Raw genomic sequence first — 22499 nt, 5'->3', positions numbered from 1 at the left:
AAATGACCCACTTCCATCCCTAAGTACACCCACTAGCAAATAACTCGACTAAGTGCAGATCTCACTATGTTCTCTATGAAATGTTAAGCAAGCCAAATAAGAGAAAAGCTTTCTGAACCTAGACAGTTCTGTTCGGATGGGATCGAGTTACTTTTATTACGTCTATCTGTCAAACAAATCAGCTAAGAATTTACTACGGGTGCTCCGGCTGGACTGACCGCCAAGGCTCACCGCTCACCAGCAGGACTTCCTGAACATCCTCAAGCCTAGATCTGCATGTGCCCCTCCTAGGACAGCACCTCTTCACTCTCCTGGACCGACTCTCACTCGCCATGCCCCACCCTATCAGGCCCCAAGCTGAACCAAGACAGAAGCAGGCTCACATACTTTTTTTCTCTTCATTCTTGTTTTCTGCCACCACAGTGTACCGTCCTTCCTTCATAGCCTTCTGGATGAACTTGTAGTAAGGGTTGAGGTAGTGATCAAAGCGTAGGAAGTCAAACTGAGAGTTCCGGGCCTGCTTGGCTTTCAGCATTATTTCAAACTGCGCTCCCTGCTTGCACACAAAGTTGGCTGTACGCTCAATGATGGCGTGCATCTTGGCAGTAGGGGGCTATGAGAAAACACACACCAGCGTTACCAACCTAACCTAGACATGGGAGCAGCCTTGGCTGCTCTGTCCTCCTAAGGTAAGAGAAGAGCCTGTTCTGAAACATGAGAACAGCCTGTCTGCGCCTGAATCTTACCTGTACTGGGGGAAGGAGACACACCGACCGCATGGGTCACCCTATCTCTGCACAGACCCATGGGAGCAGGACTTTTCCTGCACATCAACATGCTTCTGAGCTATCTCGGTTCTGGGGTGGGCTTCCGGGGGCCCTGACTCTTTGGATGGTGTGTGAACCTTTCACACACACACATACACACACACTTCAGAGGGAGAGACAAATGTATCAACACTCTTCAGTATGGAAGAATCCCTCTAGCCCCTTTCTTCCCTCAGCAGCCACGCAAGCTTACCTGCTGTGGAGATCCCTCCTCCCATCCCGCCTCTGGGTGTCGGAGAGTCCCCCAGCTCATGACAGGACTCTTCCTTCTCTGCACCTCACCACCCTCACTTTCCTATCCCCTACATGACCCAGCTTGTGGCTTCAGTAGTCCTAGACTGCAGGCAGCCAGGTGCCCTGCCCGGAGCAGGGCAAGGGTGGGGTACATGCAGGTGGCGGGTCCTCTCCTTGCCCTCTGTCCAGTAACCCACCAGCAGCCAGGGCCCCACCTTCACTTGCTACTGAGTCTCATCTACCATGCCATGTGCTTGCCATTTCCTCCTGAGAAGAGAACTTGCCAGACCAGAAGCCAGAACCCACATCTCTCAAATACTTTCAATATCAAAGAAAAGTCACATTAGGAAATCACATGGAAATAAGACTGGAAATTATTCTCATGAAACCTGGACAGTTAAAATTTTAATATGTTTACTGTAGTTTCAGGGCCTCATCTTTCATAAAATACAAACAAATTAATTAAAAATTTTAATTCTGAATTAATAATGTCCTTTACATGTAAAAAGGATAAGTGTCTACAATTAAAGTTATTTAGACTCCCAAATAAATTAGTCTCTGTTAAAAGGCCATTGTGCACTGAAATAAGGAGCTGATGCAGATTTTCAATGGCTTTAGATAAACAGAAGATTCCTTGTAAAAAATGGCATGATTCCATAAACATGGCAATGATTAAGGATCACTTTGGAGTAAGGATCCTTCAGGGAAAATAGGCTATTCACCAGATCAACTTTGGTTCTAAAATATGTGAAAAGTAGGCCCATTAGTGATATGATATCCTGCCCTGAAACTCAGTGGTGAAGGTAATTTGACGAACCAATACTGTTGTCGCACAGAAAAGCATCTTATGAACATAGTTCAATATCTGCTTTCAGATTAAGAGCACATGAGATTAAAAATATCTGGCTTGAGAGGCCAGAGATTTAGCTCAGTGCCACCACACCTGCCTGACAAGCACAAGTTCCATCTCCAATACAAAAACAAACAAACAAAACAAAAAAAACACCCTGGCTTGGAAAAAACCTTTCTTTCCCATCTTTATTATGCAGATTTTAGGCAAATTCTTTTCTACTTGAGAATATCAGGATCACTTTCACTATACAATGATAGCTCAAAGGTAGAGTCAAAAAGGGTTGGGGGGAGAATGAATGCTTGGTCCCAGCACCAGCACCAGAATAGCAACTGGATTTCCCATCTGAACACCAGGGTTGGGGATTTAGCTCAGTGATTCCACTGCCTGCCTCCCATCCGAACCCCATAGGGGCCCTTGGCTAAGAGCCAAGATGGATACCTGGTGGGGAGGGGTTTCAAAACATCCCTGTGGCTTTAATACAGCAAAGTACTGAGAAGTGGGAGAGCAGAACCAAAGACTGGGAAGCCCACAGGATGGAAACTCTGGACTCAGATCCAGAGGAGGACTCGTGCACTTCCATCCCAAGATGACCAAGCACAGCACCCAACCAGGGTGGAGCAGGTGGCCAGATGACTGGCTCGTACGTGGGGCCCACTGGAAGGGGCAGCATAGGGTGGGGGTAGGGGGCTGGAAAGTCAGCAAGGACCCCCAGGGGCAGCTGGGCAGGCCTTCTTCAACAGGGAGAAGAGCGATGCACTCAATTTGCCTAACATCAGATCACCACAACCCAAATGTGAAAACAAAACCACAGGCGGCAGCAGGAAAGCCTTCCAAGCAAGCTTCAGAACACACTGGCATAGCACAGCAATGACACACAGGACCTGGAGGACAGATCCCTCCAGTTACAAGGCGGGGCACCAAGACAGCGCCATGACACAGAGGAGCAGAGGTACAGGCGTCAGCCGTGAGGGGTCCCTGCACCCCAGGAGCAAAAGCAAAGTCCTCCTCAGGGGACCCCGCTTCCTCCTCCTGCCACCCTGGGCCATGCTGCATGGCACATACACTGCGATGACAACCAGACTCATTTACTCAACACTCAGTAAAGTTGAGCCTCAGTGGTCCAAGCCATGAGGTGGCTGCTTGGCTGGGCCCAGTTGAACCTTTAGTGCCTGAGCCAGAGCAACTCCTCCCAACTGGGCCAAGCCTCACTGCATCTCCTCCTGAACACAGTTAACCTGTGTCTACTTTGTTACCGTGAACACCAGGTGAGACGTCTGGGCCTAGAAGCTTCACACAATGCCTGGCACACAGCACATGCTCAATAAACATGTTACGTTAAATCCAACAAACCAAAGTGCTGCAGCCAGCAGCAACGAAACATGGGGCTGTACGCATGTTTATGCTCTCAGGCAGTTGGCCTCAAAGTGCTAACAGGCCTGCTGGGTAGCATCGCTTCTGGGCCCACAACTCACCAGTGGCTGAAGGGCTTTTATTCCAGGCAAAGTAAAACCTACTCCAGCGAAAAGACAGGAAGTGTCAGCATGGGAGTGGTGCCTGTCTGCAGCATCAGTTGGCTGCCTGGGAGTGCACAGCCATCAAATAGTCTAAGAGGAACGAGACAGGGCGACAAAACTATGCTGCACCTCCATGTTCATACTTACACAGGCATTTAAAATGTCTATGTACGGACAGTGAAGTGCCACAGAGTGAAGCTCATGTGAAGGTTTTAGCATCAAGTTCAGGAAATGGAATGGAGATGGCTTCAGTGGTCTCTTGTACACACTCCAGACCGGATCTGAACACGGGACCCTCCGTGTCCAGTGCCAGGATGGGCGCTCGCCATCTCCAGACAGCACATCTTTGGAGCACATTCAGGTAAACAACAGCGGGATGATCAGCAGGTGACACAAGGCCATGAGCATCAGCACCCCAGGCTAGGCCCAAAGGACAGGCTTTGACACACTGAGAAGCGTGGGCCAGGGCAGGAGTCAAGGGTGCCTGGTCAAGTGCCTCTGCCACCTCATGAAAGCAGGGAAGAGGGCAAAAGCCACAAATTCACAGCAAACTGATTCTGGGGGGTAGCAAGTAGTGCTGGAAGAGTGTGGGAGGTGCCTGCTGTCTGCCCAGTGACTTTGCACACCAGACTCCAACCCAAATGTACACTCGAACCACAGCACTTGCATCCAGTGAGGCAATGTCAGAAAAACACTTTTTGATGAGTGTGAATACTTGGGAACCCTTCACAGGTACGCACGTACAATGAAAATATTTTAAACACTCCTAATAGGCATATAAAAACCCTATAAAAGTCGGCTATGGTACAGTACATCTACAACCCCAGCACTCAGGAGGCTGAGACAGGAGGATTGCCATGAGTTGGAGGCTAGCCTGGGGTACACAGAAACTTCAAGGTCAGCTTAGACTGCCTGTCTCAAAAAACAAAAATAAAACTAACACAAAACCCTGTAAAGCACAACAACAGGTGGGTAGTTGAGACCCCAGGTCTGAGATTCTGCCTCTAGCCAATATTCTATAGTTTGTTTCCTCACCTGTAAAACAGGGAGAACAACGGCACTTACCTTATATGGTTGTTAGCATTATGTGAGAGGATGCATAAAAAGCATCTTACCCCAACACCAGGAATATAGAAATCCCTCAATGAATGTTCAGGAAAAAAAAAATCTGGGGCTGGGTATTTAGCTCAGTGGTGCTGCTGCCTACCTCGCAAGTCCAAGGTTCTGAGTTCAATCCCAGTACCAAAAAAACCAAACCAAACAAACAAACAAAATCTGTTTGCTTGGCACCTGTTGTAATTGAACCTAAATTTACCAAGTGAGACGGTGGGGTGAGATCAGAGCCCTACCTCGGCTGTCCTCCTCGGAAGGGCAGCCTGGACAGGGACCAGGGACAAATCACAACAGGAAAGCTACTCAGAGAATGGAAGGTGGAGGTTGAGCGCCTACAGAGCTGCACCAAAAAATGCCAGAGCACAGCATTGAGCTGACAGTAGGGGCCGAGTAGGATGAGTCTGTGTCCGTCCATGGACCTTGGCACTCCAGCTTTGATGCAGTCCCTCCACACCAGGTGAGGCCTCCCACACTGACCCAGTACATTGGGTGCTTGCTCTAATCCCACCTTCCTTCCAAGGAACACAGTGGGACGCAACCTTTTCCCCAGCAGCTCTCAGATCCCGCACAGCCTGATGTACTGAAGTGGCACAGAGGATGCACAGTGCCCACGAAGGTGCCACGTACCAGCTCCACATCTGGAGGGACATTTAGTCCTAATGGGGCAATGAAAGGCTCTTCATTTTCTTCCAAATTTTCAGCCTCATTTTTTTCTGTAAAAAAAATTAAAAATTTCAGACTGACGACCAGGAAAGAAGACACCACAGATAGGCAACAACACAGGAAGCACAGCAACAGCTCCCTGGTTCTCATGAGGCAGGAGGAACATGGTGCGGGACAGGTTGGGTACATGCTCCATGAGGTGCCAGGGCCACTCCTAGGGTCACAGAGGGTGGAAAGTGACAGGGTGCAAGGCTCCACAGGGTAGGACACGCCATGCCTGGCAGTAACCCAACCAGTGCCCTTGCCCTGCCTTCTCAGCCCTGCACTGAGCAGAGCTCATGGGATGGGCCCCCGCCACTGTTCTGTGGCTTCTCAGTGGCATTCAGTGTAACACAAGGTAACCGATTTCTACATAGCTGACTGTGATCACCAAAGGTAAAATACCTGGTCAGCATTGTCAAATCTTCTCCCCTGAGCACTTTACTTTGCGATTTCTATTTCTCCATTAATGATTTATTCAATAAATATTTATCTGCTACTGGCTAGACAAGGTACAAACTACACTCAGTAAATTTACAACTCTGTAAATTTCAACAACCCACAATTACTAATTTAAAAGGATATAGTGAAATATGTGTAAAAATTCAGCATAAAACTTTGAAAAGCAAATTCTCTGGTTCACTAATATTGAACCGAGGGCCTTCTCATTAAGCTACATCCTTGGATCATTTTTTTTTTTTTTTGTACAGGGGATTGAATTCAGAACCTTGCACTTGCAAGGCAGGTGCAGTGCCACTGAGCTAAATCTCTGGTTGACCTTTTAAATTCTGAGACAAGGTCTCACTAAGTTGCTAAGGCTGGGCTTAAACTTGTGGTCCTCTTCGCTTCTTACAGTGCTGGGATTACAGGCACGTGCCACCATACCTGGCAAAAAAGTAACACTTTAAAGGACTTCATCATACTTTTAGGTTTTTATTCTGAAAAAGGTAACATTAAAGAAAAAAAATGTCCTCATTAAAATAAATATTCCCACCATGCACTGCACATCTCTTGTGCAGATCAATGATTTACAGGTGTCTTCTCTCAAACCTTGCTCTGCAGTGAACAAACGGGTACATTCTGAGCATGTTTCACTGTACATGAAAACTCTGATGATATTCAAGCTGATTACAAACCCCAGGTGAGAGGTAAACAAAGTGTCCCCTGCTTCTGCTCATGGGTCCCTTGCTTTCTGCAGAGTCACGGCTAGCCAAGACTTCCTGTAATCAGCAGCCCCACTGGTCTGCTCTAGTAACCAGATGGCAGCGTGGTACTGCAGAGTATTATACACACTAATGTGCAAGAATTTGCTATCTGAAAAATGCCACCTAACAACTCAGTTCTCTCAAATCCTTTTTGGGAATAAGACTAGGACAGGACTTTCACTATATTTTCCTAAAATAAAAAGTGATTGAAACTGTTCACAACAAAGGCATTTCTAGTACAAAGAAGTGGGTGAAAGAGATGGGTAGAGATTTGGTCCATTCTGACACACACCTCTGTTTAAGGGGAATAACTTTAGTACTGTGAAATAAAAACCACTGCAATACAAACTCAGAACCACATAAATTCAAATAACCTCTTTAAAAGAGATGGACCCGTACCATGACAGGGACCAGGCCGGAAGATGTGCTTCTGAGGGAGGGAGCCAAGTCATGCACATACAGAGGTTCAGCAAGCACTGTGGCCAGGACCACAGGCCTGAAAATACTGAAACTGCTAATACAGTAATTTTTAAAAAATCATGGAAATGGCTCAGGAAGACAAAAAAGTTATTTTATTTTTTTATTTCAAAAGAATGTGACACTGAGTTTGGCTGTCAGTGGTGCTGGACACCACACTGAATTGTTAAGTATACGGATGGTATTTTATTTACATGCACAAATTAAACATGCCATGTCACTCAAGCCCAATTTCCATTAAAAATATTAATCAGCATATGCTGAGAACATGAGTCTAGAAAGAAAAAAACATTATAAAATGCTAAAGAGAACTTAGAAAAGGAGTCGCAGGACATCCTTAGAATTAAATCACTAGAACAAAGACTATCTCACTGAGCTTACTAAAGACACCCACCGACATGCTCAGTGCATCACAAACTGAGAGACGCCAGGCTGCCAGCACTGCCAGCTCTGGGCTGAAGTCCATCTCAGCCACTCAGCTCTGCTGTAAGAGCACAATCCACAGCAGGCGGGACAAAGGGGCATGGTTGTGTGCAAATTAAATTTTATTTATAAAAACCTGGCAACAGGGCCTGTGGTCACTGCTTGCTCACACCTAGTCTAGAATGTTAGGAATACGGACTTTTCTAAAGATTTTATGAGCTTGAAAAGACAGGTGGCCTTTACACATGTCGATTCTTCAGTAGTGATGCAGTGACAATTCATATCTTTCTTCTGATAAAAAAAAAAAACAACTGGATATTAAGGAAAAGAATGTATGTGATCCAGAGACAAGATGACAACATTTGAACTATCTGTAGCCTGAACAAAGATCTTATTCTGGATAAATACTTGCTGCTTAGACCCACAAGATTTCCTGCACATCATAAACTCAGAAGGACAGTTAGGTTCACAGGTCACTGCATAAAATATCAACCAGCACTTAACTCCACCTGCTTCAAACTACACATGGAAAGTCTTGCTGCAAGCTCACAAACAGCACTGTGCACAGTATTCTTTTGCCAACAGGGCCACGGTGGGCCTGGCTTATGAATGTCTGCTGTCCTGCTGTAACCACACCTCTTAGAGGATGTGTGGATGACCCTTGGGCAGCTCCCTCAGACTTGTCACACAAGGAGAACAAACACCAATCGAGGTAACAGAGGATGTTATCTTTGACGTGAAGTCTTGGTAGCTGTGATCTGGTTTGCTATTTCACATATCTGAGTGCATTTCCAAACTCAGGGTTCTTCTCCTCCTCCAGAGTGTCTGCATGTGAGGGTCCCCAACGTCTCAGCCTCATATCCTATCATTGTCTGTAACTGACAACATGGGTACGTGTTGCTGGGATGATGGTGCTCCCAGGCCTTTAAGGAAGTGGCTAAGGTTGCTTCCTCCTATACTACACGAGCTTAGGTTTCTTTGGTAGTACTATTTTTTATACTCAAAGTTCCACAGCTGATCCAGGAAAGCACTCATTTATAATTTTAAATTTTATATTAAAAGTCTTATGTAGCCGGGCATGGTGTCACATGCCTATAATCCCAGCACACCGGGAGGCTGAGGAAGGAGGATCACAAATTCAAGCCCAGCCTGGGCAACTTGGGGACTTAAGAAGACCTTATCTCAAAAATAAAAACAGATGGCTCACATCTGTAATCCCAGCACCTGGGAGGCTGAGGCAGAAGGGTTACTGCAAGTTCAAGGCTGGCCTGGGCTACATAATGAGTTCAAGTCCAACTTGAACTACAAAGCAAGATCCTGTCTCAAAACACCAAAAAATCAAACCAAACCAAATATAAAACAAACAGTAAGAACCCTGCCCACAAATAAAACCAGACAAAAGAACAGCAGCAACAGCAACAGCAGCAGCAGCAACAACATAAAACAAAGCCAGGAAATTTAGTTGGGTCCAAAGGCCCTACACTCAACCCCTAGTAGTGGGAAAAAGAAGTCTTGTGCTTCTTTCTGCTTATCTTAACCCACTCTCCAGGTGTCCGCCCAATACCTGCCATCCCTTCAGCTGTGGAGGGGTAAGCAGAAGCAAGTTGCTCGTGCAAAGGAAATTGCTAACCCTAACACTAGCCAATGCCGATCCTATCAATGCCCCAGAATGAACATTGGAGATACTGACAAGTGCATCATCAACCCAAGAACAAAGAATCCGGTGTGTACCTCACCATCCCCTGAACCAAAGAGGGATGTATGAAAAGGCACTGTGGGTCTGTTCAGGTAACCAAAGACAGAGTTCATTTTCTACCTATTAACCATCTCTCCTAGAATCCGGAAGGGGCAAGGCAATGGTTGCCTGCGCCCACTCATCAGCCAGGTGGTCTTGCTCCTCACCTCTCTGCTTTGAAGGCTCCTCCTCCTCTGTGGGCTCTGATGGGTCGTAGTAGTCACTGCCGTAAGTGAACCCTACAGCGCTGTAGTTCCCATCCTCTGCGAGGGCTTCACTCAATCGCTTGTACTCTTCCTCTTGAATAAAAATAAGAATTTTATTAACAAAAATGAAGTTTACTCAGAAAAATTATATACATCTCTAAAGTTGTAGCTATCAGTCAGTAAAGCATACAACACACTGTCTTCAACCTCTTTTTGAGGTACAAATGTTTCTAAACACACACACTTTATAGTTATCAATATGCACTTTTGCCAGTACATGTTTACCACAGACAGCAGAATACACATCTTTGTGGAAAATTTCTTCCTGCCAAGAAAACTTTGGGATTAAGAACTGTATTAAAGATTGTTAAGGCAAAGACAAAGAACATCAATTTTAATTCATACGATACTGTTAAAGAAGAACAGTTAAAGAGTTTGGTTTTTGTTTTTTCAAATCCCAGTCTGCCCTCAAAAGCTGGGAAAATTCTTTGTGGCTCTATATATAAACTATCCTGAGGTCCTCTCAGAACGCAAAGACTCCTGTTTTTCCAATCCACTGGGTACTGTCAAGATAATATCAGAAAGAGTGAGTATAAAAAAAATGAATGGGAGTAAATTTTTAAATACTTAAAATTGTAAAAAGTTGTGGCTGAAGTAAGTCTTTCTTGAGCAGTACCTTGCCTTGCCTCCTCCTCAAGCAAGTCCGTATGCAAGGCTAAATACCTCTCTTCATCACACAGCGCCTCTACTCGCGCCTCCTCTTCCGAGAGCTGGTAGTCTCTGTTCCAAGTGGCATACTCGGCATCGTAGGCAGAGAGGTCATGCAGGTGACCGCGCCCATCATATCTGTAATGTGAACAGGCTGGTCAGCAGACAGAAGTCACTGCCTTGGCTGCTTGCTTGTGACACTCTAGGTACATACTTACCACTTAAAATAACGAAATAAAAATATTAAAACAAATGTCAAACTCTTCCCAGATTTATAGTTAACGTGGCTAGTCACATCTCACCTACTTTTAAACTCATGTTATCTTAACAAAATCTGAATTCTGCTCCACAGCATGTTAAGGCTAATAACTGAGGTGGACAGTCCTTTCATCTTAAGTAGCATTTGCCTCACTAGCAGGTCTTACCCTGTATGGTTGGGTCAACCATTCAATGCTACTTGCAAAAAACAAAAAACAAAAAACAAACTTTTTTCTGAAAAGTTAAATATCATATCTTACATTCACACAAACCAAATACATAAATACCTATCCGTAAGAACCAAACGGTCGAAATTTCCTCGCTTCTTTCTGCTAGTCCCGAACGCTCAGGAGAGATCTTCATCAAAGACACTTGCGTCCATTGGAGGTAAAATCTTGGCTAGGCTCGCCCCCTAGCCACTTGGCTGAGGAAAGAAGTGCTGGGTTATGTGGTAGAGAGACACACATACATAGGAACAGTGACATATACATGCAGTTTAAGGAGGTTCACGGGAAACAGGCAAAACCATTAGAAGATGCAGTATCAGTACTTCCTTCTAAACTTTATATCCCAGGAAACAAAATAAGTGAAGACAGATCCATGTTTTTCCTGCATGGACCAGTAAGTACCAAATTGAAAATAAAAGAGATTCAATGAAGATGTTGCCAATGTTTAACTATCAGATAATGACTAAATTAAAAAAAAAAACAACACTCAATGAGTTGCAAAAGCAAATGTAAAGTGACAAAAGTCTGCTTAACTTATTAGTGCTGACTTTTGAAATAGGAACAAAATTAACAGAAAAAAAGGCATTTATAGGGAAAAAAGGCCAACGATTCCAAGGAACGCAAGTACTGAATTTTATTAAATTTAAAAAATAGTTTTACTTTGATATAAACCTCCTTAACTTACAAATGTAGATTATTATTTAAAAATATTACACGTGTACATGTGTAGCGTTTGCTCCCCACCAGTTTTGGGAGACCTGACTCAAATCATGTACAGAATGATATGGAAACTGTATCAAGAGCAGATCTTTAATGATACATGTGACAAGACACACTTTGGAAAGCAAGCCTGTAACAGGCAACATCATTAGCAATAAACCATGGAGGTTCAAGGCTCAGTGTTTGAGCAGAGCTGGAGCCATCGGGTCCAGAGCTGATCTGATCAGTCCCCTCCCTCCAGGAGTTCTTGCTTCCTAGATCCACCTTCAGGTGGAAACATCAGGTAGGGCAAAGGCCTATTTGGCCATTAATGTGTCCATTCTGGCCAGCTCAGAGGTCATCCCTACAGTCATGTTCCAGGACTTTGAAGAATCCAGTTTTAATTGTCTCAAACGACGGCCTTCCTTCCCTTGGAGGACTATTCCAAAGCTTAATGGCTGGTCACCGTTAGCCTTTCAGTCCAGTCCCCAGAAGTAGTGTTGCCCAACTGGCAGAAAATCTCAAACCCCATAGGATAGGAGAAGGAAGAAAGGGGACCGAAAAAGTGAGAGAGGAGGGAGCAAACAACCTACAACACGTAACGTCATCCTTTTCAAATCAAGCACCATTAGGAATCCCATCCTGGCCCCTCCACCCTAACCCGCGATTGCTGGATCCCCTGGAGGGTCACCTAAAACGGGCATGATTTGAGAAGTAACACGTCGGGAGCCCAGCTCCACCCTTCGGTTTTAGGAGACAGTGAAACCGGCCCTAAGATCGCGACCCCCGGAGTAGGTCAGGATCCGCAGGGGTCAACCCGCTTTCAGCTGACTTCGCCCCGACCTTCCGTCAGTCAGAGATCAGACTGCGCGAGGGGTGTAGGCGCCGAGGCAAGAAAGGTTCAGGCCGGCTCCGGGTCCCAAAGAGGTTTCAGGAGCAAAGCGCCCTGGCTCCCCAACCCGGTGAGTCGCTCTCGTAGAGCCTCAGGGCGGGCTTCACCGTCCCCTCCCCGAACGCGCCCCGCGGCTCCGCAAGACCCTGGTCCTGTCCCGGCCACCGAGTCAACATCAGGCGAAATCAAGCGGGCGAGGGAGGGGAGAGGCGGCGGGCGGGGGAGGAACCGACCTGTCGATGAGGATCTTGGGGTCCCCCATCCAGGGGATGAGATGCTGTCCCTGCTCCTGGGCCAGGGCCCTCTCGTCGTCCCGAAACAGTTTGCACGCATAACCAAAGACCAGCAGCTCCACTCGGCTGCCCCCACCGCCTGCGCCGCCGGGCCCAGCCTCCTCCTTCGCGCCGCCTTTCCTCTCCGGCTTGGCGCGGCCACCTCCTGCGCCGTACATGACAGCGTCCACAGCGTCCGGGCCGGTCCTCTGCTGCGCCGCGCGACGTCCTCTTTGCCTCGTCTGGCCTAACCACTTAGTCAAAGACCCCACTTTCCGGTCTCAACTTCAACATCGCCGCCATGGCGGACCACAAAATGGGGGAAAGCAACTTCCGGCGCGAGGGAGGCACTTCCGGAGAGAGCAGCTGCAGATTCGCCAGGAATCTGAGCCGTTGGAGCCGACAGAAAACAAATAGGCCTTAGTTTTCTCATTCAGACGCTCCACTACAATGGAGATGATGTTTGTAGGAAATGGTAAATTTTTTATTTGCGTCTTCTCCGGGGGAATGTGACGAAAGCGCGGTGCTGGACACCGCGCTGGCTCCTCTGCAGTGGGTGGGGTAGTGGTGGTTCTGCTTTTAGCAGTGGACCTCTGGCGGGAGGTGCTGCTGGGACACTGGGCGGTTGGTGGGTTCTGCTGGCGGGGTGCTCCACCGTCAGGTCCAGAAAACTTGCTGTGTAAATAATGTCACGTTTCTTTATCTTTGACGTCACATTCCAGCTAATTTTCCCTACAGACAGATTCTCAGGAGTTACTACAGAATTATACAGATGTTTCCTTTTTTAATAAAAATTGTTGATGCTTTTTATTGATGCTTTTTGTGTAAAAGCTGCACATATTTAATATGTACTGTTTGCTGAATTTGGATGAATGCATACAACCACGCATCACCATCAAGGTGATACACAAATCCATCACCTCCCAAGCCTCCTTGTGTCCTTTTTTTATAGTAAGGACACTTCCTGTGACGGTGACCCTCTTAGGAAAATTTCAAGCTCACAGTACAGTGTAGTTAGCAGTAGGTGTGCTGAAGCGCAGGTTCCTGAGGCTTATTCACCCCCTGAACAAAAAGTCTACAGTATTGTGTTATCAATGTCTGAAACACCTTAGTCACCTTTCAGTAGGCTAGTCATGGAGAAGCCGGACCAAAGAGCCCCAAGAACATGGAGAACAGAGGAACTCTCAGCCAGCCTCCTTGGGCTGGGCTCCAGGACGGGGTTGGTGTAGAGCACAAGGTGTGGGTAAGGTGTTGGCCCTGGGACAGAAGCTGAGAGTGCAGCTTTGGGTGATGTGGGCGTACTTGAGGGGATGCACAAAATTTGGCAATAACTGCATAGAACGAGGAGATGCCCCAGTGATGGCATATGGGGCCTTCCGCAGGAGCGTCTTCCCACAGTGTCTGACACTGTTCACAGAGCTCCCAAAGCCCACAGAGTCCCTAGCTGCAGGGCCAACCAGGGAGAGATACATTGGCCTACGGAGTGGCTGAGGCCGAGCCACACCCTGCCACATAGTGGCTCTGGGAGCCCCACTAGCCCTGTGGTCAGTTTCCTTCCTGGGCAGCCTGGTGTCCCTGGTTGGTGGCTGCCTTTGGGTCTCAAGGCCATACATGACATGGGAGTGACTTGGTCTTGCTCTGGTCATTGTCCCTGCAGCCCACACTTTCTGGCTCAGCCACTGGCACTGAGCACAGCAAACTCAGGAAAGGAGGGGCGCACAGCACAGGCAGTCAGGTGGTCAGTGCACTGGGCCGGTGTGGGCGTCCAGGCAGCTGCTTCCCCGGCTGAGGGGCAGGTGGGATACAGCAGTGACATGCGATAATTAGGGTAAATACTCCCCTCAAGAGCCCGGAGGGCACAGGGCACCCAGACCGGCTCTGAGTGTCTCCAGCCACGTCCCCATGGTGGCAACATGGGGCCTGACCTGCTGGGTGGCCCTGAGCCACTTGGCCCCGTGAAGCCAGGAGCCCTGAAGCCCCTTTCCTCCCCGGCACAGACCGCCCTCCCTGGCTCCACACCCCACCACTTTCTACTGATTTCAATTTGCATCTTGAGTGATGAGGAGCTGTGCAGGGGAGGGAAGTTCATTAGCGCTGTGAATGCCATTTCCATCCATCTGCCTGGGAGACCTAGTTACAGTTCCCTGGGATGGGGACCAGAGCTCAGGATAAGAGCCAGGTGAGAAGGAAGAGCCCTGGGTCACTACCTGGGGTGGAGCCACTCAGAGCCAGGGGCCTTGCAGGGGGCCACCTTGCCCCAGCAACGGTTCTCAGTCCTGGAGCCCTGGGGATCCCTGAGGACCTGGGAAAGTGCTGGTCCACAAATGCCACCCCTGGACTGCAGTGGGACCCGGGACCCAAAGGCTCCTGGGGGACAAGAGTGGGCGACACCACAGCAGGACTTCCTGTTGCCCTCCTGGAGGCAGCTGCGTCTCTTCACTGCACCCAGACATAGACGCAAGAGCCACAGGCAGCAGCACTCTCCAGGCTGGGCTGGTGAGGTGACGCCCTCCAGGCTCAGGCCTGTCGTTCCTCCAGCAGTAGCAGACCAGAGAGAACAGGGCACCTTTAAATCTGCGGCTGCACCCTCAGGGAGCAAAGACTTAGGTTCATCAACAAAAGCTCAACTGCCTGATGTCCATGTGCAAGACCACCTCCATGGACCCCGGGTCCTGCCCAGAGACCGCCAGGATGCAGCAGGCTCAGAACATAAAGGGTGAGGTACAGAACTGTAGAAGAAAGTAGGAGAGAATATTGTCACCCTGGGGTAGCCGATGCTGAAAGTGTGACTTGAAAAGGAGACCTCGACAGCTCTCACCAACATTAAAGTCTTTCATTGTGCAAGGCGCACCATTCATAGAATGACAGGAGCAGCCACCACTACGGCCAGGCAGAGGAAATCTTCAGGTCACTCTCGGGTCTGGAACTCATGTCCAGAATGCACACAGAGCCGAGGCTTTCAGTAGTCATGACCTAGGCTCAGTGTTCTAGTGCTGGCAGAAGCGTCACACAGAATTTTACCAAAGAAAATACAACAGGGCAGATACACACAGAATGAGTGCTCAATGCCAAGGATTGTAGGGAGAAGCCAGGGAGCCACAGAGGTTACTTTAGGCAGCCAAGTTAGATCACAGCTGACAGTCAGAGAGGGACTGGGTGCTGGAAGAAGTCAGTCAGACCTCAAGAACAGAACATGGTTGAAGACACAGCTGCAGGCAAAGCCTCCAGATGGGGAAGCCGTGGCCAGGCCTGCATGGTCCCTGAGGGACAGCAGTAACTTGGAATCATGCTGATTAGCACCTCTGGCCAGAGTGGGTGACCAGAGCACCGGCCCTTCCCTTCCCCAAATGCCGCATGCCCATTCCCTATCACCTCAGTCTTAGCCAGGCAGCTGCATGTATCCATAGTGGTGAACTGTAGCTTGGTCCAAGTTGTGCCCACATCGTTGCTGCAGAAATTACCCTGCGAGGTTACAGCTGGGGGCGGCACTGCAAACAACCCCTGCTCTGTCCCCAGCCTCTGGCGGGCAGAGGCGGAGCTGAAAATGGACCCGTGGTGACCCCAGCCCAGCAAGACAGCTCAGCCGCTGGTCCCACACAAGGCCGCCTTGTGTGCTCTTTGAGGCCCAGCTGTGACCCTCACCTTTGACCCCGCCCCTCAGGGGGTCGGAAGTGGGCAGGACGGCAGGGACCCTGTCACCGGCCACCCAGCAGCCAGCACCTCTCCTGCCAGGGAGGTCACTGATGGGGTGTTCCGCAGGCGGGGACCACTGCTGTGTGCACACTTGCTGTGTGTGTGCATTGTTTGGACTACAGTCCTGTATCATCCTAGGAAACATATGTGCCTGTGAGTGCACATGTGTGTGCAGTGTGCATGCATTGTGTCCACACACATGCTCACATGTGGTATGATCTTGTGTGTGTCCTCGTGTGCCTGCACTTTCATGTGTGTTTATGTGTGTGTGTGTGCGCGTGTGCACAGCTCAGAGTTGTGACTCTTGGCCTGTGGGTGGGACCCCAGGCACCATGGGAACCTGGAACTTTCTCCCTGTGACTGGAAGTGTTTGTGGGACCCTGAGGATGGGGACGGGCAGCCGGCCCTGCAGCTGCAGATCCCTGTCCCAGCCTGCAGCAGGTGTGTGCATCTCTGGCACCATCACCATGGGCAGCTGCTGGAGGCCACCGCACTCTGTTCCTGAGAGCCAGGTCGGTGCTGGGGATGGGCAAGTGGAGGTAGTGCGCTGGTTCACGCGGGGCCACCTCAGAGACTCTGCCCCTCCCTCTGGACCCTGACCTCTCCCTGTCTCCTGGAGGGCTGGCCCTCCCTGGGCTAGGGGCAGGGGGTCCAGCCACAGCAGGGGACAGCACAGCTGGTCCTGTTTCCTTCCCTGGACAAAAACTGCCCTGTGCCCTTCTCCCAGAAGAACAGAGCTTGGCTAGGTAGTCACCAGCTCAGTCATGGCCTCAGCCCTGGGCTGTACGGGAAGAGACCCTGGCGGTGGACATGCACACTATCCCCTTAGTGGACGCCATTTGTCCCTTCTAAGACTCTCCTGCCATCACCCCTGTGAGGGCACCTGTTCCCAGGGAAGGTGCTGGGTTGGAACTCAGCTCCAGGGGTGACAGGCCACACCCCTAACCTACATATTCCATCTCACAGCCCTGGGATTGGCTCAGGATCAGTTCCCGTGACCTAAGTCTGTCCAATCGGAGTCTGTCCTAGGAGTTTTTCTGAAGGCCCTAGGGAGAGGTGGGGCTTTCTTGTCTGTTGGGGTCTCATGTGGTGTTTCCAGCTGATTTCCCCACCTGGACATAGGCACAGTGAGACAACTGCTGAGGACTGCTGCAAAGATGTTGTTTTGTTTTGTTTGACAGACTCCCACTATGTAATTCAGGCGGACTTTGGACTTGCTATGTAGCGCAGGCTGGCCTGGAACTAATGGCGATCTTCCTGCCTCAGCCCTACCCTCCCAAGTGCTCCACCATACCCAGCTTCAAAAATATTTTAACTTCTTTTAAAATGAGAAGACCAAATGAACTCTTTGGTGCATAATAATGACCTATTCATGCTTACACCAGCCATGAGTGTAATGCTAAATCTGGTTCCATGGATGAAGGAGCCTGTGAGATGGAGGTGCCTGGGGCACAGGAAATTGAAGAAGGTGGCCAGGCACCGCTGGCAGAGGAGTGCAGACAGGATGGCAGGAGGGTCTGTCTGGCCCAGGTGTACAGCGTCCCCAAGGCACAGCTGTGTGTGCTGATGTGTGCAGCACAGAGGGGGAAACTGGGGCCGGCAAGGGTCATCACACGCCCAGAGCACAGCCTGCGGTGGCAGCTTCGGACACTTGCGTCTGGTTCCCTCTGAGCTCTGCAATGCTGAGCAGCTTCTGCCCGAGGAGGGGGCTGAGCCAGGACCCTGCGGCTGCTGCTCGGCTCTTTCCACAACCTCTCTCGGTCTGGGCAGCTCACCCCTTTTCTGTCATTTGCCGCCAAAGCCCAGAGTGGCACACGAGGCAGAGACAGAGGGGAGGTGGACAGTCTGTCCAGCCAGGACCCTGGGCCCACCCCTCTGGGACCTCACACTCCACGGAAGGGACCCCACTGCCCGGCAACAGGGGGCAGTTCCCGGGGCTGAGCCCCAGGCTGCCCAGGCCTTGACTGCAGCTTCCTGTGGAGGAGCAGAGCCGCCACGACCTCAGGGTCTGGACCAAGGTCTGCAGAGGGGATGGAGAGGGATACGGGACTGGAAGGTGTCTGCCAGGAGACATGTGGGCCACAGAGGGCTTTCCCGGTGCCTGGCCTGTGTGCCTGTGTGGGCACGCTCATGTGTGTGCATGCACACGTGTCTGGGCTGAGCTGGCCCTGTGCTGTCCCCCCATCCCGGGCCAGCAGAGAGCCCCAGGTCAGATTTGGGGAGTGCTTTGCTCTTTCCCAGGCACTGGCCTTCTCCCATCCCAGTGCCCCACCCCTCAGCTCTCTGCTTCCACCTGGCCCTGCACCTTAGCCCTGGCTGCACCCTGGGTCATGCAGCAGCCACTGTGTAGCACCTGGCCTGCCCTGAGTCAGTGAGGACAGGAGCAGGTGCTGACTCAAACTCTGGTTGGCTGGGCCTCGCCCACCTTGCCTCAGGTACTGAGAAGCAGACAGCCTGGTCCTGCAGACGTCTCCCACACGGTGCCCAGGGCCCCCAGAGTCTGCTGCTCCTGCCTTCAGCACCTGCAGGGCGGAGGCTGGGTTCCCCAGTGAAGGAGTGTGGGGACTGCCAAGTCCAGGGTGGGGAAACGCAGGCAGGTTCCAGACCCAGGGCCCTACAGGAGGCCGAGGGCACAACTCTTTATGGTGCCACTGTGCCCTCAGAATAACATTCTCCCTCAGAGGTGCCTCTGTGGGCCACTCCTACTTCTGCAGTGGACAAGAACCATGCCTGGGAAGTGGGGCTTTTCTTAGTCTGTCTCAGAACAAGGCATGTCAGGGACTATCGGTGACCTGCAGAACTGCTGTCCCTGTCTCCCTCTCTTCAGAAGCAGGACCTAAGTGCCTGCACCACCGTGGCAATCCCTGGGCTGGTGATTCTGGGCCTGACGCCTGTAGAGATGCCCCAGGGTGACTCCCTGTCAGCCCTGCACGTGACCTGGGAGGGAATGGGGCTGGAGCAGAGGTGGTAGCATCCCTGGGTGTGCCATCCCCTCAGACCCTGTTGTGGGCCCTGCCCTTGAGGCGCTGAGAGCTCAGGCCCTAGGTCACCTGACTTCCCCTCAGCCAGGCAGCTCTGCTCCTGAAGCCCCAGCTGCCGGTGTCTGTGCCACATTTAGCCTACATAAGGTCTTGGCCTTCCTTGCTGTCCCCTTGCTGAGTCTCCATGTCGGAAACCCAAAACCTAAGGGGCAGAGGCTTTGTCTGGGCTCTTGGCATCCAAGCAGCAGGGAGCGGGTGGAAAACATCCACTTCTGGTCACCCCTACCCGCTATGGGTCTACCTTCAACCGACTGACTCACGGTACAGCTTGTCATGGGTGAAGCCACTGCTGAGCACAGTATGCCCGATTCAGTCCCCTCCTGCACACAGGAGGCTTTGGGGACATCTCAGATCCAAACCTCACAGGCTTTTCTTTGGCAAAAGGATCTGAAAGCAGAGACTTCCGTTCTTCAAGACAGCGCTGTCTCTGCTGTCCTGCCACTCTTGTCCAGTGCAGCAGGTGCAGATGCTCAGGTGAGGGAATGGTGGCTTTGACAATCCTCGTCACCAAGGTGCCATCCCCTAGTGGGATGGGCATGTGACAGAGGCCTCTGCGAGGCTGAGCTAGGGGAGGCATCTGGGCCCTGGTGCAAGACCCATCAGGAGGCAGTGTGGCCTGGGCTGCAGTGGTTTCCGTGCATTTGTCTGGGGACTGGAGGTACCAGAAGGAAGGGAAGTAAGAATTTGCTGCAGATTTCTGGGTTCCAGTAGGAGCACAGAGTGCATGCTGGTTCAATCTTCTCTGAAGGGGAGATCAGGAGGAGCAGGCAGGTGATGCCAAGGTGAATGCTTCAGCCAGCCCCAAGTCTAGCAGGTGGAGAGTCTGCACCTCCTTTCTATTTCAGCTTCCACCCTGTGGGCAGTGGGGGAGCCATCATCACTCCTTTCTCAGCAGGGACCCCAGTGCTCAGTGATGGGGCCTCATAGGACACAGCCTGGGCCACGGCGGCATCACGTGGGCAGAGCCTGGGCCTGGGCAAGGCTCCTCCTGCTGTGTCTGCCATCAGGTCACAGGGGACTCTCAGGCCTGGGATGCCCAGCATCTCACACTGAGCCTGGAGAGTGGGTGCCAGCTACAGCCCCACGGCCCCCTAGGTCATGTGGCATTCCAGTCCCCTCAGCAGCTCTACTCTGGCTGGGCCTCTGGTGGCCTCTGGACCTCCAACAGCTCGCACTGCCATGTGAGGCTCCTCTGCCCCCGGGACTCCGCACGTCCCTAGGCTGGACCAGGGAAGGGAGAGGAGAGGCCTGGGACATGGAGCTTTGGGACACAGACTCTGGGCAGAAGCAGAGTACCCGGGGTGGGGGCTGGGGCCATGTGTGGGCACCGGCTCCATGGCAGACAGCTGCTGGCAGAGGCCACCAAGTGGGGCCTTCAAGAGGGTTTAGCTACATAGGGAGAGTTAGGGTTGATTACCAGTAACTAAGCAATTTTTAAAAATTATTGATTTGAGGAAAAAATGAAATGCCCAGAAAAGGCAAGAGACCATTCCCTGAGTCACAGCTCAGTGGTGCCTGTCAGGTCATTGCCACAATGGGACCCCAACGCCCAAGGAGAAGGGATAGGAGGGCGAAGCAGGTCCAGCCCTGTCTGCAAGTCCAGGAGAGCCATGCCCCGGAGCCAGGCTGTGGAAACCCTACCTCGATAGGAGACTATGAGGGAGGGGACAGTGTTAGGGGCAGGAAGGAGGGAGGGAGGCTGTCGCCTTGGCCTCTGAGCTCCCTACACTGGGTGTATGCACAGTTTCCTAAAATTGTAGGTTGTAAAATAAATCATAGAATAAATACACATTTTCTAGGAGCAGAAGCAGTAGCAGTGGCAGCAGGACAGGGAGGACCATGGCACACAGTCACCAGCATAGTGGGAGGAGGCAGTGCCGTGGGACACTTTGCTCTCTGCAGAAAAGGCAAGGAGCTCAGGTGAAACTGGGTGTTGACCCTTCTCACTGCACTGGCCCTGTACTCAGCGGGCACACACGCCTGAGACTGCTTTCTGAGGAGGACTTGTCTCTGTGACACACAGAGCACCCTGCTCTCCGGGCCTGGAGACTAATACCAAACTGTGGGGACTCTGCCCCTCTCCCCCAACTTTCTCAGAAACAGCTCCATGTGCTGCTGAGTTGAGTTGCCATGTCAACAGGGAAAAGTCCAACAGTTTGCAGAAGGCGTTGCTCCCATTAGGACTCTGGCTGCAGAGGCTGGACTTGGTCTTGCTGGATCAACATGGGGGCTTCTGTCTCCGCTGTGGGGCTCACACAGCTCCAGACCACCAGCTGCAAGATCAGCAGGACAAAGAATTCACAATATGTTGTAATCAAAATGCTGAAAGTTCAGCACAAGAACAGAATCCTGAAAGTAGTTAGAGAAAAGCTTTTGAAGGAAAACCCATTAGAATTTCAGCAGACTTCTCAACACAGACCTTAAAGCCAGGAGAGCCTGGAGTGGTGTTTCAAGGTCTAAAAGAAAATAATTTCCAAACCAGGCTGATATAACCTGCAAAAATATCTTTCAAAATTGATGGAAAAATAAGACACTTGCATGATAAAAAGCACCTAAAGAAATTCATGACCACTAAACTGGCAAAATATTCTCAAGGATACCCTAGAAAGAGACAGTGATGCTAACAATGACAAAAGGTCTAAGAGAATAAAGACACCAGGCAGGCTGAGCAGTTAAGTAGGGGGAAAGGTAGGGAATCAGCAACGGAAAGTAAGGCAATGACAGGAACAAGTCAGTACCTAGCCATAATAATCCTTCATGTGAATGGTCTCAGTTCTCCAGTCAAAAGACAGAGGCTGGCAGAATGGAGCAAGACACAAAATCCAACAGGATGCTGTATACAAGAATCACCTAACCCCTCCAAAGAAACTCAGAGTGAAACTCAAAGGATGGAACAGGGACCTGAGAACAAAGCAGGTGTAGCTATCCCACATCCAAGCAAAGTGGACTTCAAGCCAAAACTGGTAAAAGGGGCCAAAGAAAGTAGCTACATATTGGTTAAGGGAACACTTCAACAGGAAAAGATAAGAACTAACATATGTGTGCCGAATAACTGCACACTCAACTGTATAGAACAAGTCTAGTGGACATAAAACATAAACACAATTATAGAGAGGGGCCTCAACATCCCACTATCACAAATAGATTAACCAGACAAAAACCAACCAAGAAATATCAGTGTTGAATAAAACCTTAGAACAAATAGATTTAACAGACACCTACAGAGTGCTCCACCCAGCAAAAGAGTGCGCATTCATCTCAGCAGGACATGTGACTTTCTCCAGAGTGGACCTCATACTAGCCAATAGCACAAGCTTACGTAGACGTACGAGAATTGAAATCATACCATGTACATTATCAGGTTATGGCACAATGAAGTTATAAATTAATGACAAAAGAAATCACAAAATTATAAATAAT

The 22499-nt window shown here is 50.2% G+C and overlaps 1 protein-coding gene across 8 annotated transcripts in view; it reads right to left on the bottom strand.

Annotated features, from left to right (window-relative positions):
• Nucleotides 1-12680, bottom strand: part of Sfswap (splicing factor SWAP) — a 58240-nt gene extending 45560 nt beyond the window's left edge. For 4 of the 8 annotated variants that reach the window (XM_033762487.1, XM_010604262.3, XM_010604263.3 and 1 more), the window contains exons 1-5: nt 12307-12680; nt 9966-10135; nt 9251-9382; nt 5169-5254; nt 388-613 (exon numbers count right to left, since the gene is read on the bottom strand). In XM_033762487.1, coding sequence (XP_033618378.1) covers nt 388-613; nt 5169-5254; nt 9251-9382; nt 9966-10135; nt 12307-12524 — 832 coding nt within the window. In that variant the 5' untranslated portion in view covers nt 12525-12680. The other 4 variants (XM_033762485.1, XM_033762484.1, XM_010604266.3 and 1 more) reach the window with 4 other exon arrangements.
• Between the last annotated feature and the right edge of the window lie 9819 nt (nt 12681-22499).

This window comes from Fukomys damarensis, unplaced genomic scaffold (assembly GCF_012274545.1).
Source record: "Fukomys damarensis isolate Sample0158 unplaced genomic scaffold, DMR_v1.0_HiC HiC_scaffold_12, whole genome shotgun sequence".
NCBI lineage: Eukaryota > Metazoa > Chordata > Mammalia > Rodentia > Bathyergidae > Fukomys > Fukomys damarensis.
This window is presented reverse-complemented; position numbering and strand designations above follow the sequence as displayed.